The sequence below is a fragment of the Anolis carolinensis genome, chromosome 5, assembly GCF_035594765.1.
Source record: "Anolis carolinensis isolate JA03-04 chromosome 5, rAnoCar3.1.pri, whole genome shotgun sequence".
NCBI lineage: Eukaryota > Metazoa > Chordata > Lepidosauria > Squamata > Dactyloidae > Anolis > Anolis carolinensis.
In genome coordinates, this window is record NC_085845.1 from 30,701,091 (window position 1) to 30,720,049 (window position 18,959).

The following is an 18,959-nucleotide window of genomic DNA, read 5'->3' on the forward strand; positions in this document are numbered from 1 at the left end:
GTATAGGAATGCAGTCCTTGCTTTTTGTCCTTTAGTCAAGCATGTAACTACAAAGCCCCTTCCCCTTGATCAAGACACAGAGGAGTCCTATTTTGATCAATGATCATTATTTACTTAGGTGTCAATGCGACTGTGGGCATAGTGGGTCACCCGCTAGAGCATCCATAAAATGGTTTAGAATTAATCTCATCCTAAGTTCCTGCAAAGAATAAAGCCACTGATAACCATTTTCTTATGAAAAATTATATATTTTATTCATAGATCTGTTTCATTTTTGAGAACAAGGCCCTTGCTCTGCAGCTGTAAATACATACTAGAATAAACTCTGTGAAATATACAAAAATACATCTTTATTCCTCCCATTTCCCCCATGACAATGTTTCTTTTGTAATAAATAGAAGAAATGTGTATTCCTGTGCACCTGATTGCACAGAATGCTCCAAATATGCTGAAATTTTCATAGCTCATAGAGTCATAAATATATAGGCACAGGCACAGAGTACAACCCCTGTGTCTGCAGAAGATACATTCCAAGCCCCCCATTAATATCTGAAACTGTGGATAATAGTTAATCTTATATATACGGTGTATTGACGATAGTTGGGCTGGAAGCATACCACACAATCACACTGGAGGACCTAGAGAGGCCCACAAACACTTCCAGAAAGGAATATTTTTGGAGCAAGGGGAGATTAAACTGTGGATATCAAATCCATGGATAAGGGGGTACTGTCCACATTCATATATATTGAAATAAGAGTCCTCAAAAGTCAGGATAAATAATGGAAGAGCCATTCTCCACCCCAAGTTCAGCCCTCCACCCCACCCCACTTCTACACTCCACCCTTACAATACAAGAGCAACCAAGATTTCAACATTTGCGTTCAATTCTTACAGCACATAATAATAACAACAAATGACTTCTAATTGTATCTTACACACAAATACACACATACTCAACCAATTCTCCAAACGTTAATTTTCTTCTTCCCCCAATAAATCACAGAAGACAGATGGTAAAAATGGAAGAAGTTGCTGTGAGTTTCCTGGGCTGTATGGCCATATTCCAGAAGCATTCTCTCCTGACAGTTCACCCACATCTATGGCAGGCATTCTCAGAGATAGTGAGGTATATTGGAAATTGGTATATCAAAGGGAGGTTTATATTTCTGTGGAAGGTCCAGGGTGTGGAAGGTCCACCCTGGACCTTCTACAGATATATTGTTGTCAACAGATCTCACTACCTCTGAGGATGCCTGCCATAGATGCAGGCGAAACATGAGGAAATAATTCTTCTGGAACATGGCCACACAGCCCGGAAAACTCACAGCAACTCAGTGATTCAGGCCATGAAAGCCTTGGACAACAAAAAGACACAGTGCCTGGCCAATGCAGGAAAGTGCAGATCAGAAAGGAAGGCAAAGTTTGTGGTGTAGACTAGGCATGGGCCAACTTGGGCCCTCCCTCCGGGAGTTTTGGACTTCAACTCCCACCATTCCTAACAGCCTACCGGCTGTTAGGAATAGTGGGAGTTAAAGTCCAAAACTCCCGGAGGGAGGGCCCAAGTTGGCCCATGCCTGCGTTAGAAGGCTGGCTTCGAGTCTGGCTTCAAATCAGGGCGAAACGCGGCTTCTCGGGCTGCGGCCAGTAGTCCATCTCAGAGGCCGAGCTGCCCCCGGGGCTGGCGGGAGACATGGTGCAGCTGTAGGCCGAGGAGGAGGCTGCGGAAGGGGCCGGGCTGGCGGAGCAGCTCCAAGAGGCCGCGGACGAGGAGGAGGAAGGCGAGGGGCTGCAGTCCTCGGAGAAGGCGCCCCCGTGGTCGGCCAGGCGGAGGGTCTCGCTCAGGGCCCAGATGTAGTTGTGGGCGAAGCGGAGCGTCTCGATTTTGGTGAGCTTGGCGTCGTCGGGGAAAGTGGGCAGCACCTCGCGCAGGGCGTCCAGGGCCGAGTTGAGGTGGTGCATGCGGTTCCGCTCCCGGTTGTTGGCCTTCAGGCGGCGGCTCTTCTTGATCCGCTGCACCGTCTCGGCCGTCTTGGCAGGGCGGGCGGCGCTCCGGGAACGGCGGCCCCGGCGGCCCTTGCAGTCCTGCCGGCGGGCGAGGAGGCTCCCCGGCGAAGGCGAGAGGAGCCGCGAAGAAGGCGAGCCGTCCTCCTCCTCCTCGTCGTCCTCCCCGTCGTCCTCCCCTTCGGAGCCGGAGGAGAAAGGCGAGAGGGAGGAGGAGGAGGAGGAAGAGGACGGGGCGGCGGGCGAGGAGCGCACCCCCAGCAGCAGCAGCCCTTCCTCCTCCTCTTCCTCCTCCTTCAGCTCCAGGTTCTCCGGCTTCACGAACATCCTGCAGGGAGACAAGAAGAGGGAAAACATCATCATCGGGGTCACATTCACACATGAAATTGTTCGTGGGAAATGTTCCCCAAAACATCTGAGTTTGGGAATCACTCTACTAACCGTAGAAGGAATGCCATGGCACATTGCTATAGGATTCTGGGAGTTTGGTGAACCATCAACACTATTAATACCACAAAGCGCTCCATGCAGTCTTGCTTCATGACCTTGGAGGGATCTACGGACAATGCCGGCTCTTCGGCTTAGAAATGGAGATAGATGAGCAGGGCCATAGCTAGAAAAATTTTGTGCCGGGGGGAGGGGGTTGATTTTTTGTTTTTGTTTTTTCACAAATCATGAAGAGTAGTTCCATAACGCAAAATAATTTAGAAATCAGGCTCCATCGATAAACTTCAGTGGACACTCAAGGCAGATAAACTTTAGTGGACACTCAAGGCAGATAAACTTTAGTGGACACTCAAGACAGATAAACTTCAGTGGACACTCAAGACAGATACACTTCAGTGGACACTCAAAGCAGATAAACTTCAGTGGACACTAAAGGCAGATAAACTTCAGCGGACACTCAAAACAGATACACTTCAGTGGACACTCAAGGCAAATAAACTTCAGTGGACACTCAAAGCAGATAAACTTCAGTGGACACTCAAAGCAGATAAACTTCAGTGGACACTCAAGACAGATAAACTTCAGTGGACACTCAAGGCTGATAAACTTAAGTGGACACCCATGGGGATTTGGTTAATCAGTTAAAATTTATTAATAAATCAGGGTTTTTTTAACCTGAAAAAATTCGGGATGGGGGGGGGGTTGAACCCCTAAACCCCCCCCCCCCCGGGGCTATAACTCTAGAGATGAGCACCAACCCCCAGAGTCGGACACAACTGGACTCAATGTCAGGGGAAAACCTTTACCTAACAACCCTACACAGAAAAGCTATTGAAACCCACAAGGATGTGGTAAATTTCAACAGACAGGGGGAAACCATGAAAATGAACATAATATGACTACGGGTATTATTTATTTTAAAAAACTCTAAAATCAGGACAGTAAACAAAGAAAAATACTCAAAACAGGGGAATTCCAGAAAAAAAACAACCAGGACAAGCTAACACCTCCCAATAAAGGATTCCCTCAGGTAGGAAGCAGCCAGGCTTGGATGCTGCAGTGCCATTAAATGCATTAAAGGTGATCAGTTGCAACATTCACACTTGCCCCAAACAGACAAGAGTTATTTCTCCCACCCTGGAGCTTCCACAGATTGATAAACCCCACTTGACTAGTTTCCAACAGATCTGACACCTCTGAGGATGCTTGCCATAGGTGTGGGCAAAACGTCAGGAAAGAATGCTTCTGGAACATGGCCATATAGTCTGGAAAACTCGCAGCAACCCAGAGGAGGAACTGTTCCCCAAACATCTGAAGGACAAGAGTTTGGGGATCTCTGCATTGCTGTGAGTTTTCTGGGCTGTATGGCCTCCCTTTTTCTCTCTCCCCCTACTTCTCTCTCTCACACACACACTTTCTTCCTCTTTTCCCTTTGACAGTGGCCCACTTGCAACCACATTGATCTTGATCTCCTTGCAGCATGTGGCACAAGAAGGTTCCCAAACTCTTGCCCTTCAAGTATTTTGGACTCCAAGCCTCATCACCCTTGTTCAATGACTAGGAACCCTGGGGTCTGAAGTCCAAAATATCTAGAAGACCAGAGTTTGGGAAACACTGGACCAATATGTACATTCTCCACATCCTGGGACAGCCAATTCTCTCAAACTAGAAGCAACTTGCAGTACATCCTCAAGTCGCTTCTGACACAATAAAAAATACCCTACATTCTCTAATGACTGACATATCCACTTTCAATTGGGTATTGTAGCCTTGAGCCTTCTCTGCAAAACACCTGGAAGGCCCAAGTGTGCCCATGCCTGCTGTAGACTGAGGGATGCATTTGGACACGACTTGAGCTGCCCTGGCTCAACGCTACACAGTCACAGGAGTTGTGTTTTGATGGGAACCTTCTTGTGACACATGCCGCAATGAGATAAAGATCAGTGCGGTTGCGCATGGGCCACTATCAAAGGGAAAGGAGGGAGGGGGAGAGAGAAAGGGAGGGAAAGGGAGAAAGAGAGATAAAGGAAGAGAGAGACTTGGGTTGCTGTGAGTTTTCAAGGCTGTTTGGGCCATGTTCCAGAAGCATTCTCTCCTGACATTTCACCCATATCTATGGCAGGCATCCTCAGAGGCTGTGAGGTCTGTTGCAAACTAAATTAGTGAGATTTATATATCTGTGGAAGGTCCTGGGTGGGAGAAAGAACTCTTGTCTGTTGGAAGAAAGTGTGAATGCTTCAATTAATCACCTTGATTAGCATTGGAAAGCCTTGCAACTTCAAGGCATGGCTGATTCCTGCATGGGGAATCCTTTGTTGGGAAATGTTAGTTGGTCCCAATTGTTTCATGCTTGGAATTCCTCTGTTTTCTGAATGTTGTTCTTTATTTACTGTCCTGATTTCAGTTTTTTAAAAATATGGTAGCCAGATTGTGTTCATTTTCATGGTTTCCTCCTTTTTGTTGAAATTGTCCACATGCTTGTGGATTTCAGTGGCTTCTCTGTGTAGTCTGACATAGTGGTTGTGAGAGTGGACCAGCATTTCTGTGTTCTCAAAAATACACTGTGTCCAGGTGGGTTCATCAAGTGCTCTGCTATGGCTGGCTTCTCTGGTTGAGTTAGTCTGTGGTGCCTTTCATGTTCCTGGATTCGTGTCTGGGCAATGCTGCGTTTGATCAGACTACACAGAGAAGCCATTGAAATCCACAAGAAGCATGTGGACAATTTCAACAGAAAGGAAGAAATCATGAAAATGAATGAAATCTGATTACCAGTATCAGGACAGTAAATAAAAAACAACACTCAGAAGACAGGGGAATTCCAGACTAGAAACAATCAGGGCCAGCTAACACTTCCCAACAAAGGAACAACGGCTTCAAACTACAGCAAAGGAGATTCCACCTGAACATTAGGAAGAACTTCCTCACTGTGAGATGAGCTGTTCAGCAGTGGAACTCTCTGACGCGGAGTGTGGTGGTAACTCCTTCAAGCAGAGACTGGATGGCCATCTGTCTGGGATGCTTTGAATGCAATTTTCCTGCTTCTTGGCATGATGGGGTTAGACTGGATGGCCCACGAGGTCTCTTCCAACTCTATGAGTCTATGATTCCTTCAAGCAGAAAGCAGCCAGGCTTTGAAGCTGCAAGGCTACTCAATGCTAATCAAGGTGATAAATTGCAACATAAACAGACAAGAGTTCTTTCTCCCACCATGGACTTTCCACAGATGTAGAGACCTCCCTTGCCTAGTTTCCAACAGACCTCACAACCTCTGAAGATTTTTTTTCGTGTCAGGAGCAACCGGAGTTGCTTCTGGAGTGAGAGAATTGGCCGTCTGCAAGGACGTTGCCCAGGGGACGCCCGGATGTTTTTGATGTTTTACCATCCTTGTAGGAGGCTTCTCTCATGTCCCTGCATGGAGCTGGAGCTGATAGATGGAGCTCATCCGCGCTCTACCCGGGTGTGATTCGAACCTGGCAGCTTTCAGGTCAGCAACCCAACCTTCAAGTCACGAGGCTTTTATTCCCCTAGGCCACCGGAGGCTCCACCTCTGAGGATGCCTGCCATAGATGCAGGTGAAACGTCAGGAGAGAATGCTTCTGGAACATGGTGATACAGCCCGGAAAACTCACAGCAACCCCGTGGTTCCGGCCATGAAAGACTTCGATAAGTCAGAGAAGAGAGACTTACTTGGTTGCCTGGGAGGGATCTCGCTCAGCCTTCTTCTTTTTGGACGTCAAGGGAGGCTCTGCTTCAGCGCCGGCCCCCAGCGCTTGGACCCTGCTCCTGGAGAGGTTCCCCCTGCGGTCCGGGCCGGAGAGGGCGTGGGCGCGTGGGCGCGTGGTCGAGGGCCTGGCACGCGCCGGGAGGGACCCTCCGGTGGACAGCGACCCGTCGGCTGGGCTCGGCTCGGCGCCCCTGCCCGTGGCTGCGCGTCTGGCACACGACCCTCCTTAAAGCCCCTTCTATATACCCTCGGGGAAACAATCAAATCGACCCCCGGGGCCGCTCTCCTCCTCTCCCTCTCCCCCCCCCCCAGCCACCCCTCCCTCCCTCCCGAAGTTTAGCCTTTCTTTTCATTCTTCTCCTCCTCATCATCATCCCGGGGTGTGATTGGTGCCTCGCGCTCGGCTGGAGCGTGCCGCTCATTTATTAATGAATGGGGGGCTCGCGAGGCGCAGCTGCCCAATCGCCGGGCCCCGCCAGGCAGCCACGCGCGCTCCCCCGCGCCCCTCCCTCCGTCCCAGCCGCTCGCTCATTACAGGCCCCGGGGGCGGTGGGCGCAACAGCCACACCGGAGTCAGTGAGCCCCACACAACACTCACAGGAAGAGAAGGGCCGGCTCTCCATGACCGCACCCACAGCCCAGCCGTTCCCAAACGTCGGTACTCCAGCTCCCAGAAACCCCCACTGATTTCACCCAGAGTCAGGCGTTTTTAGAGCTGAAGCCGGAGCATTAGGTTGTGGCAGCTAAAGAAGTGTCAATTGGCATTAACTCTGTTTGATACCACTTTAGTAAAGGTAAAGGTTTTCCCCTGACATTAAGTCCAGTCGTGTCTGACTCTAGGGGTTGGTGCTCATCTCCATTTCTAAGCCAAAGAGCCGGCATTGTCCATAGACACCCCCGAGGTCATGTGGCCGGCATGACTGCATAGAGCGCCGTTACCTTCTCACTGGAGTGGTACCTATTGAATATGTTGTTGAAGGCTTTCATGGCCGGAATCACAGGGTTGTTGCGTGTTTTCTGGGCTGTATGGCCATGTGCCAAAAGCATACTTTCCTGACGTTTTGCCCACGTTTTGCGTGAATGTTGTAGTTAATCACAGTTAATGACAAGTGTTCTTCCCTCATCCTGGACTTCCCGCAGATATATATAAACCTTCCTTGCCGAGTTTCTCCATACCTCACAACCCCTGAGGATGCCTGCCACAGATGTGGGTGAAACGTCAGGAGAGAATGCTTCTGGAAGATGGCCACACAGCCCGGAAAACACACAACAACCCGGTACCTATTTGGCAGAAGCTGGGGCTAAAAGCAGGAGCTCACCCCGCTCACCGGATTGAAACCATCGACCTTTTGATCAGCAAGTTCAGCAGCTCAGAAATTTAATCCGCTGCACCACTGGGGGCTCCTTTGATACCGCTTTAGCCAGGGCCAATATTCCAGAAGACAGGAGCAGAATCCAAAACGATTTTAACAGATTAGAGAGATGGGCCAAAACTAACAAAATGAAGTTCAATAGGGACAAATGCAAGATACTTAACTTTGGCAGAAAAAAAAACGAAATGCACAGATGCAGAATAGGGGACGATTGGCTTGATAGCAGTACATGTGAATATATATGTGTGGAATCCTCCTGGGGAGCAAGCTGAAGATGAGCCAACAATGTCATTCAGCAGCTAAAAAAGCCAATGGGATTTTGGCCTGCATAAATAGAAGTATAGTGTCTAGATCAGGCATGGGCAAACTTCGCCCCTCCAGGTGTTTTGGACTCCAACTCCCATAATTCCTAACATCTGGTAGGCTGTTAGGAATTGTGGGAGTTGAAGTCCAAAACACCTGGAGGGCCGAAATTGCCCATGCCTCATCTAGATCCAGGGAAGTCATGCTACCCCTCTATTCTGCCTTGGTCAGACCACACCTGGGTCACACTGTGTCCAAGTCTGGGCACCACAATTTAAGGGAGATGTTGACAAGGTGGAAAGTGTCCAGAGGGCAACTAAAATGATCAAGGGTCTGGAGAACAAGCCCTATCCAGAGCAGCTTAAAGAGCTGGGCATGTTTAGCCTGCAGAAGACAAGGCTGAGGGGAAACATGATGGCCACGTATAAATATGTGAGGGGAAGTCATAGGGAGGAGGGAGCAACTTGTTTTCTGCTGCCCTGGAGACTTGGATGAGGAACAACGGCTTCAAACTACAGGAAAGGAGATTCCACCTGAAGATTAGGAAGAATTTCCTAATTGTGAGAGCTGTTCAGCTGTGGAACTCTCTGCCCTGAAGTGCGGCGAAGGCTCCTTTTTTGAAGGCTTTTATACAGAGGGTGGATGGCCATCTGTTGGGGGTGATTTGAATGCAAATTTCCTGCTTCTTGGCAGGGGGTTGGACTGGATAGCCCATGAGGGCTCTTCCAACTCTATGATTCTATAATTCTACATACTTAAAATTCTCCAGAAGCTGAGCAGAATCAGTCTTGGTTAATACATGAATGGGAGGCCATCAACAAATACCAAGTGCTCTAAGTGGTGGTGGTGGGATAAGAGGGAAAGAAGCAGTAGTTCTCATTAAGTAAATAAGAGGCGGTTTGGTGGCTGGCTTCCAAACTTTAGGTTTCAGCCTAAACTTTAAAGGATCTATCCAAGGTGCTATTTTGAAGAATGCTTGTTTGAACATAGCATTCAGCACCTTGGACACATCCTTTAAAGATCAGAGTGTATCAGACTGGTAGCAATTTACAACAGGACATGGAAACCATCAATGTGGCTGTTTGTTGTGCTACACTTGTTGAGGTTCCTTAATATATGCTGTGACTCTTTCACAGTTTACAGTTTCTTTTGAGGTGGCAAATGCTGCCATACTATGCTAACTTTAGATTTGTGGGTGTTTCTTTCATGACAAAAAAACAGAAAATGAAAAATGAAAAACTTTGCAAAGGTCTGGTGCACTTTCTCTTTTTAATGACAGCTTATAGAATCACCCAAATGTGAATTCTGAATGTCATCATCATCATCATCCCCACCATTTTCCTAATAGATGATTCAATCTACAAGATTTCCCCCCACTTAATACAGATACAGATAAAGCATGCAGCTTACCCAACCTCAAGCGATGTCTTGGGTTAGTCCCTGTCCCAAAAGAACTACCCAAAGCTTCCTGGTTTTGGTATGAGTTGTTGGATTTAAAGGAGCTATCCAAGGTGTTGAGTGGTGTCACCAACATTAGTTCAGCACCTTAGACAACACCTTTAAACTTCCACTTAAGATTCTCTGCAAAGTATCAATGGTTGCATTGACCTGCTTATTAGATCTTCCAGAACTTATACCAGGAATGCAGAGGATGTAGTCCTCCTGGTGTCAATGGACTACTAGTCCCATCACCTGCCACCACTTTTGTGGATCTCAATCAATTTCTTCAGATTCTTTAGCTCTGAAGAATTCTGGATAAGTAGAATTATATCCACATAAACTCAAGCTAAAATAAATAAATTAAAATAAACCATATCATCCTGCCTAGGATTCAATACTGGCAGAAATTAATTAAATAAGCATATCCTGCAATACCTACCATAAAGGTTGTTCCTTCTAATCGTGGTAGTTAAACAGGTTCAGTCATGGTTACTACATGGATGGGATACCACCAAGAAACATCTGGTGCCATGGGCTGTATTTCAGAGGAAGGAACTGGCAAAATGATCTCAGAGTATCCTTAAAACTCTACAAACTCTATAAAACTCATAGGGCCGACAGGCCACTTTAAAGCAAGTCCTTTCAGAAGTAAGCCCCATTCAGTTGAACTTACTCTCAGAGCCTATGAAGTGGTTTGAGAATTGGCCCTAAGGGGTGCATCTACACTGTAGAATTAATGCAACTTCATATCACTAACTCCTCTGGCTTGATGCTATGGAATCATGAGAAGTATAGTTTGGTGAGGGATCTGCACTCTTTGGCATAGTATTTTAAATTAAAAATTTCATTAATGATTAACCCAAGTAGAGTAATACAAATCTCAATAATTAAAATCTACTTAAATTTTTACTCAATATAATGTGTCTTATTTACTTAACTGTACCAATTCCTAATTTGGCAGAGAATATGAAATACATTGTACAACTACAACACCCAGGATTTTATAGCATTGAGCCATGTCAGTTAAAGTGGGGTGAAACTGCATGCATTCTACAATGTATATGCACCCTGGAAACTCATTGTATTGATTATGATCAAGTCACACTCTCTCAGCAAAGGCAAATGCAAAGGTCCTATTGAACAAATATTGCCAACCAAAATCCCCAATGGGGTTGTCATAAGTAGACAATGACTTGAAGATGCACAACCACAACATCCCCAGGCAATGGTGCATGCCCCCAGATCCAAATGAATACATCCAATTATAGCAGAGGCGTGTTATTCTTAGGATACAATCTTTTACCAGCACAGTGACAAGTCTAGAAATTCACTTGATATATAAGGATACAGCTGGCTGTCTTTCAGGGTGCATCTGCACTGTAGAATTAATGCAGTATGATGACACTTGAACTGTCATGGCTCAATGGTATGGAATCCTGGGAGGCACTGGCACTCTTTAGCAAAACAACAACTTATGTGACTCCTTAACATTGAGCCCTGACAGTTCAAGTGGCATCATACTGCATCAATTGCACAATATAGATGCACCAAAAGAGCGTGTTTGGATTTGGTGAAAAAAATCCGTTCTGAGCTATGGTAGTAAAGATGGTGTCAAACTGCATTAATTTTTCAGTGGGGATGACTCCCAGTTGGCAAGAAAGCAGCTGCGACCCTCACTTCCCCAATGACTGGTGTTTGCATGACTAGAAAAAGAACTGCTTTTGCTTTTAAAAGCCACTGGAAGTTCTTATTTGCACATCATTTTGTTCGAGGAGGAGGAGGACGGGTGAAGGGAAATGTCTTATTTTAGAGCCTCTTCGTCCTTCTCCCCTTCCTCCTTTCTAAGCCAAATAGGGCTGAAGACAAACAGAGGTGGTGGGAGCATTTGGGGCTGCCTTTTGACTTGCTCTGAATTGAAGAGGCCCTTGTGTGGTCTGGGGGGTGGCCAAGCCAAATGGGGCTGAGCTGTTTTGAAAAAAAGAAGGGGGGTCCTGGAAAGGGGGCTCTCTGTGGCACTGACCGGGACCTGAGCTGTCCTTGCCAGGGTCAAACTGTTCAACTTGCAGCCCCTTTGGCTCAACTCAAGCCCTCCTTTAGGACAACAACAAAAGGGATCAAGAAATGGGGAATGGGGGCAAGTGATTTAAGGGAAAGGGCAGGGATCTGGGAGGAGACCAGGGTGACCTTTTGAGAAGTTTTTGTGAGGCTTAGGAAGCCTGAATGTCGGGATGACCTCCCTGCCAGGGCCCTAAAACTGGGGGGAGGAGAAGACGGGCGGGCTCTTCCTGCTCAAGAAGAGCATTGGATGTACAGGGAGATGTGTGAGATGACAGCATTTCTTTGCCAGCCACAGAAGAAGCAGAATCATAGAGACCATTGTGGCATGCAAGAATGCACAGTGGAAGCACTCCCAACAGATGGCCATCAACCTTCATTAAAAAACCTCCAGAAAAGAAGACTTCGCACTCCGAGGCAGCATATCCCACTGTTGAACAGCTCTTATCATCAGAAAGTTCTTCGTAATGTTTAGGTTTAATCTTTTTTCCCCCCTGAAAATTAAATATATGTCTCCTTGTCCTAGTTTCTAGAGTAGCAGAAAACAAGCCTGCCCCCTCCTCAGTAGACAGCATTTCAAGTATCTGAGTATGGCTATCATTCCCCTTCTCAATCTTCTCAACCTAGTGGGTGTGGAAGACAGAGCATAACTACTCTACACTTGCTACCTTAAATGCTATGGTGCTACTGTATGGAGCAAGCTGGGCCTTGGTGTCCTGGGACCCTTTCACACTTTACACTTATAGCACTGTCATTCCACTTTAACTGCCTTGCTTGCATTGTAGGGTTTGTAATTTGATCACTTCCTAGATGATAATTTATGTACAGTAGAGTCTCACTTATACAACATTCACTTATCCAACATTCTGGATTATCCAACGCAGTCGGCCTTTTATTTATTTATTTATTTACAGCATTTATATTCCGCCCTTCTCACCCCGAAGGGGACTCAGGGCGGATCACATTACACATATAGGCAAACATTCAATGCCTTTTAACATAGAACAAAGACAAACAAACATAGGCTCCGAGCGGCCTCGAACTCATGACCTCCTTTTAGTAGTCAATGTTTTTGTAGTCAATCTTTTCAATACATTGGTGCTGAATTCATAAGTACAGTAATTACTACATAACATTGCTGTGTATTGAACTGCTTTTTCTGCCAAATTTGTTGTAAAACATGATGTTTTGGTGCTTAATTTGTAAAATCATACTGTAATTTGATGTTTAATAGGCTTTTCCTTAATCCCTCCTTATTATCCAACATATTCGCTTATCCAACGTTCTGCCGCCCCATTTATGTTGGATAAGTGAGACTCTACTGTTCCACATTCTAAAACACAGAATTCAATTGGGAGACATCATAGCATTTTAAATGGAATCATACCAATATCATTTTGTAACGTGAAAGGTCCCAAGCATGTTAGTGTCAGGTCTAAACATTAATAGCTGACCAGTGATGTGAGAAATTTAACTTGGGACCTTGTTGGTTAGCTTTTTTCTTTTTTTTCACTTTGCAGTTTGAGGCTTGGAGACAAAAACATGAAGGTTGATTTTTGATTATTTTTTCATGGTTGCTAACTTACTGTCATAGGTTGGAACATTCTCTTCTGTGAAATGTGTGGAAGATAAGATCATAACCTCACTGCACTAAATGGGTGTTAATATTGGAGCCAGGTGGGCCTTTTTAGGGGAGAGCATTTGTAAAGCAGCAGGGAACACAATGCAAAATACTCCCTCCCATGTAACCATTCTCAAAGCTACTAACAAAAGCAAGGAAAAATAGTTTATATCAAAATGTATGGATGGACAGATCTATAGTGCAAGAGGCATTCCTTCAACTAATGTGACCCTGAGCATTTCACTTATAATGAGCATTATAAGTGAAAACCACCACTTAGAACTGGGCTTAGAATATCAGCAACCAGTTCTGCCAGACCAGACTAAATGTATATATTCAGATGTTTTATTCTCTAACTAATCTGTGCCAAATGCTTGATAATATATATGGGAACTTTCTTTGTTTAGCAGTGATAAGACAAGAACTCTGCATGTGCTCAGAGGCAGTATTTAGTGTGCACTACAGTCTTAGAATCCCTTAACATTCCTCAACATTCAGACTCCACTTAAACATTATATTTTAGCCTCCAAGACAATTGAGGCAGGCTAGCAACACTTGAAATCAGTTCCAAAGTAGCCACATGTCTATTTTTGGGCCAATAGAAATATTTCATCAGCATTTCCACAAATTTTATATTTGTTCATCTATATCTATGGATTTTGTGTCCATAAGTTGAAAATATTTTTTAAAAATCCAAAAGTAAACATTTATTTTGCCATGTTATATAAAAGAATCAATTTTACTAAGCCGTAGTATATGATGAAATTTTGTATCCATGCGGGGTCCTGAAACCAAACCTAATAAGGGCCCTCTGCATTATAGGAGCTGCATACTTTTCAAAGGAAACAAGTTTGTATAAAGTTATTTTCATTTCTGGTTTGTAGTTGCCTTTGGTCAAAAAATGGCTGTAAATGCACCACTGCCAGGGTGGGATATAAGGCACAAGTAAATAACATTACCAGTATCCCACATTACAACATGACCATGTCATTTATACAAAATATAAAATGTTTAATATAGTGCTGAAAGAATGAATTATGTGAAAAGTATACAAAAATGCTATAAACATTGGTGCTTGCATTAACCTAAGATCAGTAATCAATAGGCTACAGGGAAGAATTTGTTCCCAGGCTCCAAATGGCGATAAAGTAAATCCAAATTGTGAAATAAAGTTTATCCTCTGAAGGACACTCCCCTACAAACAAAATTAGGACAGAAGGGTGTTAGGTAGGAGGTACCCAGCTCAAATGCTTGCTCAGCCATGAAGCTAACTGGGTGGCCCTGACAAGTCTCTCTCTTCGTAGGCTTAATCTATTTCACAGCGCTTTGGACAAGGAGATACTCCTCACCCTGGGTAGGGAGACACGCACATCTAAATAAGCAAATGTAACAAATCAGTTATTGATACCAGGGAAGTTCCATACCACACAACTATTCCATTTCATTACAAGTTCCACATAATGAATCCAGTCTACTATAAACCCCAATCATATGAGAGTGGCAATGGCCTCCCTTTATCCGGTACACTACGAGTTGGAGTATAAGTCCATCATAACCTTCAATAGATTTGGAAGGTACCTAGTTGGTAATTTCTGGTACACATGTATCTTCAGTTATGAAAGAGCACAAATTTGTTAAGCATTTGCACTTTTTAAACACCCCAGACTGGATATTTTGCAGCTAACGTGTCCTTGTATTCATAATAGTGTAACCACATTTATTATCTTTTAAAACCCTGTACTAAAATGCAAAATACACCATAAGAATCTGTTTTGAATTATACAATTTCTGGAATATTTAAAGCTTCACTCCAGACTGGAAACAGTTTCCAAAGTTGGCTTTTTCCCATTCAAAATATAGGATCTACAAAATATGATGAACAAGCCCTCCTCTGTCAAAAATAAAAAGAATTGCCTCTGTATACATATACAGGATGTCTTTTGCTTTCAGTTGAGTGTTTTTCTCAAATAATAATTCAGTCATCTTTTAAATTTCAAACTCTAGTTAGTAACAAGAGACGTTATTGTCTTAGAATCATAGAGTTGAAAGTTGGAATAGTCATTGTTCTTGGACTCAGACCTGGCACACAGAAACAATAGGAAAAGCAGTGCAAAGACACATGGTAGAGACATGTCTTCAATGCAGCTTCAGAGGGCACCACAATTTCCCTTTACTTTTATGAACACAGAAACAGCTTGACAGATGGGTGCCCTTTTTGGGTCTCACTAAGAGATGCCTATGCCCATGTAGCCTGGAGGCATCCCTAGCTTGTAACTATCCCCCACCGCATGTTGTGGTTCTCCAATTGTTTGGCTTCCCAATTTACATGGCAGGTGCAGGCCGGTACATAGTGATTGTAAACCCCAGCCCCTCTTTTTTTCCCTCACTCCCATCCCTCTCAGAGCATCAGACACTCACCCCACCCTGGGTGCTTATAAACCTTACCCTCTGCTTTCCCAGAAACCTAAGGATTGCACGACCGAGATGCAGTTTTTCTTTTTTTTTCCCCCTCCCTTTTTTCTATAGATGTGGCCAAAAGAACAGCCAATTGTGCAAAGAGAAGCAGCAGAAGCCCAAAGAGACAAGCCTGCAAAAAGGGACACTGGGAAGGCAGGCGAAGGTGGGAGTGAGAGAGCACTAATCGCTGAACCAGGAGACAAATACGATTACCAGCTCCGAGCCTTGAGTCAGAAAGTCTCATAGACTTTAAGATGTTAATCCCCAAGCTAATCCTTCCTTTGGCGTGTAGGAATAGTGCAGCCACAAGAGTTGTTTTGTTATTTATATTGGCGTTTAATAAAACTCAGGCAGCGGTGAATGGGCTGCCCACTCTCCAATGGTAATTAATTCCCTATTTCAGTGACCCAATTGTGCTGGGATAGAGCAGCGGGACAGTCCCACTGCCCCAACCTGCCTTTGTGCAGCTTACACGGCTCTCGTGCTTCAACAGCTATGGAAACCCATTCTTTTGATGTCATTCAAGGAGTTTTCCTTGGGCATCTTCTAAACTTCAAGGACTCTTTTCTTTTCCCAAATGCATGAAAAGCAGGCCTGGCTTGGCCACCTCTGTAGAATTTAATGATTTGTTGAAAGGGCCTTTGGGGAAGGAGGGGCCAGGAGAAAGTGGAGAGATAGACAAACATATATCCAGAGGGGAAAAATGGGGAGGGGAAAATTGACAGATTCTTATCTAACAATCTCTGTACTTCAGACCACATCACAATGACATAAATACTCTTGGAAAGTGTTAGAAACTCAAAAGATCTTACTCCCACATATTTTTATAATATGCATGCAAAGTGCATTCAGTAGCAATAATGAATTTAATAAAGAAGAGATTTTGCAAAAAGAGAATATGTGAAGACCCTGCAGCACTTTAAGCAAAGCTGTCCAGGCAAAAATAGCCCTTTTACGTCTTTATACACACTTCCAAAGGAGGAAAAAAATCCCTTCCCAAGTCACAAAAACAATTCAGAATTCAAATAAGAAAATACAGAGTGAACCATATGGCCAGGGTAGCTTGAGTTGGCTGCATTTTCCTTCAGACAAAGAAGGGATTGAGTTGAAGGAAAGGAGAAAAAAAACCCCCAACTTTCTGGCTGATGAAGCTGTTGTCTGGAGGCAATGATCCCAAATCTCAAGGCTTTATTCGAAGCTCCGACTGAGACGTGATATGTCATATGATTAGCATCTTTCATATTTACAAGAGAAGTATAGGCTGCCAGCCTTTAGAGAAAGGCGAGAGAAAGAAGGGGCATATGCTGAAATGGATTTAGCATTTGAAAGAGAGAAAAGAGATTGGATAAATACACTTAAACGAGGATTTAGTTTTACTCCTGTAGAGTTCTAATGGATTGTTGATTGAGATTTTAGGGAGCTGTAACAGTGGTGTCACCAGTAATTTAAAAGATGCTATTCAGGCCTTGACTATTTCTTCACCTTCCACACTTCGCTTATTAATGGCTTTAGCAACAGCTTGGACTAATATAAACCCTTTAAAAATAACCAAAATATGATAGTAAAGTTTAGCTCCACTCTAGAAATAGATAAACTATAAATAACTGTCTGATGGTTGTTTTCTTGATCAATGCTTCAAAGTCTGTTGGCAACGGACCTGCATTACATCTGAATAATTATCTTAAATTCATGTGAGATTATGCAAATTCTCCCCCCCCCCCCCCCCCACACACACACTTAAGAATAGTTAGGTGTCCTTCCTAGGTCACACTGGGACAAGGACCGCAGAGAGTGCATTGGCACCACCTATTGGACAATCTTTCCTCTAAATAAGAATTTATTTTTTAACCAAAACCTAGAGCAAAAAAAAAAATGTAACAAGGAAAACTCCTGTATTAATACGCTTTAAAATACTTATAGTTGATATTCCTTCCTGAATAAGAAGGGAACGTTTATAAAAAAAGTAATTTGAAATAAGTAATTTGTTGCATAAGAAAAAATAAGATATTTTGTATATGAGACACTCTGAACTGCATTACAACTACTAATAATTTTAACTTTATAAAATGTAAGTCTATGGAAAAACGAGGAGCTAAATCTACCTCTAAGCTGGGGAGAATTCCAGATGTTGATCTCTGATTACTATAAGCCCGTCATCATGACCAGGGATGATGGGAGCTGCAGTCTAAGTACTGTAACCCACAGGTTCTGTCACTGGTTTAGATATAACTTTCATGAAAATATAAAACTGCATAGTTCAACTGGCCATATGACCTCATTCAGATACCAGTTTTCTGTGCTGTTGTTTTAGCACAACAAGCTGAAGGTAAGGAGCCCCCTGGGCAACGTTCTTGCAGATGGCCAATTCTCTCACATCAGAAGTGACTTGCAGTTTCTCAAGTCGCTCCCGACACACACAAAAAATAATTGGGAAGTGCAAGAAGCATTATGGTAAATAGGACCTATAAACCTATAGGTGATGGATTTATAGTACTATGTTAGCCATCAATACAACCGACTTTTAAAAAGTCAGTTGCATTGCTTGCACATGTGTATCATTTCAGTAGTAGTAACCCATGTTAATTCCATAGATTTGTTTAAAAACAGGTTGTTTCTTTTACAGACATAACAAATAAAAAAAACAACATTGCGATTCTTATCAGCCTTTCTTTTTAACTTCACTGGACAATATTCAGTAATGCTGCTTTCTTTCACACTTAAATCTTGCTCTAGATGCCTACTGAAGTATGTTTTTGGTGGCATAAAAGCCTGCTTGGTAAGTGGGGGAAAAGGTCACAATTCTATTGTCACTGAAATATACTAGTGGATCTTGGACACAAGAATCTACCTCCCCCTGAAATGTGCTTTAATTTATAGTAAAATCTCAATCATTTGTGGCATGACAGTGAATTGGGCTGTAATGCACGAAAGCTTTATTCCTTAAGTACTTTACTTGTTTAATCCAGTAGGTGCTAAAGACTACTAAACAGACAGATCATGGCCTGTTATCATATCAATATAATCAAAACTGTATAGAGAACAGGACCAAGAGCCTTTCTTATTTATGTTATACTGAGACCTTAGGATAAAATATTCTTAAATTTAAACAAGTGAGAATATTTTTCTGAAACTGCAAAATAAATAAAAATGAAAACATATACAGGACACAGGTAGAAATTCTGACATAATTGTTCCACCTTGGATAGCCAGATCTTAAGTGCCAAAGGTACAGTTCAAAATAATATAATAGCAAAAGAAAGAAGCTGGGTGACCTTTAGTATTAATGTCCTTCTACCCATCCAATAATAAAAATGCTGCAGAAATTAGGTATGATATTGTAGAATATTTTCTAATGGTCAGCAGTGTGTGTTCAGTTCCCAAACTATTCATTATTCGTACCTAGCAGAATATTTTTGCCAATATCACTGGCAATTTTTTTATTGCGTCAGAAAGATTTAATCAATAAGAATGTTGTAAACTATAATCTATTTAAAATATATTCAAATCACGTTGAAAACTGCAGAATCAAAAGCAA

General features: G+C 43.6%; 1 protein-coding gene across 1 annotated transcript; it reads right to left on the minus strand.

Annotated features, from left to right (window-relative positions):
• Positions 1 to 227: 227 nt before the first annotated feature.
• On the minus strand, positions 228 to 6,446 carry neurog2 (neurogenin 2). Its single transcript, XM_003221782.4, has 2 exons — positions 6,139 to 6,446; positions 228 to 2,332 (listed from the first exon to the last, which is right to left on the minus strand). Exon 2 carries the CDS (start codon positions 2,329 to 2,331, stop codon positions 1,609 to 1,611), a length of 723 nt encoding a protein of 240 aa, XP_003221830.2. The 5' UTR covers position 2,332; positions 6,139 to 6,446; the 3' UTR covers positions 228 to 1,608.
• Positions 6,447 to 18,959: the final 12,513 nt, after the last annotated feature.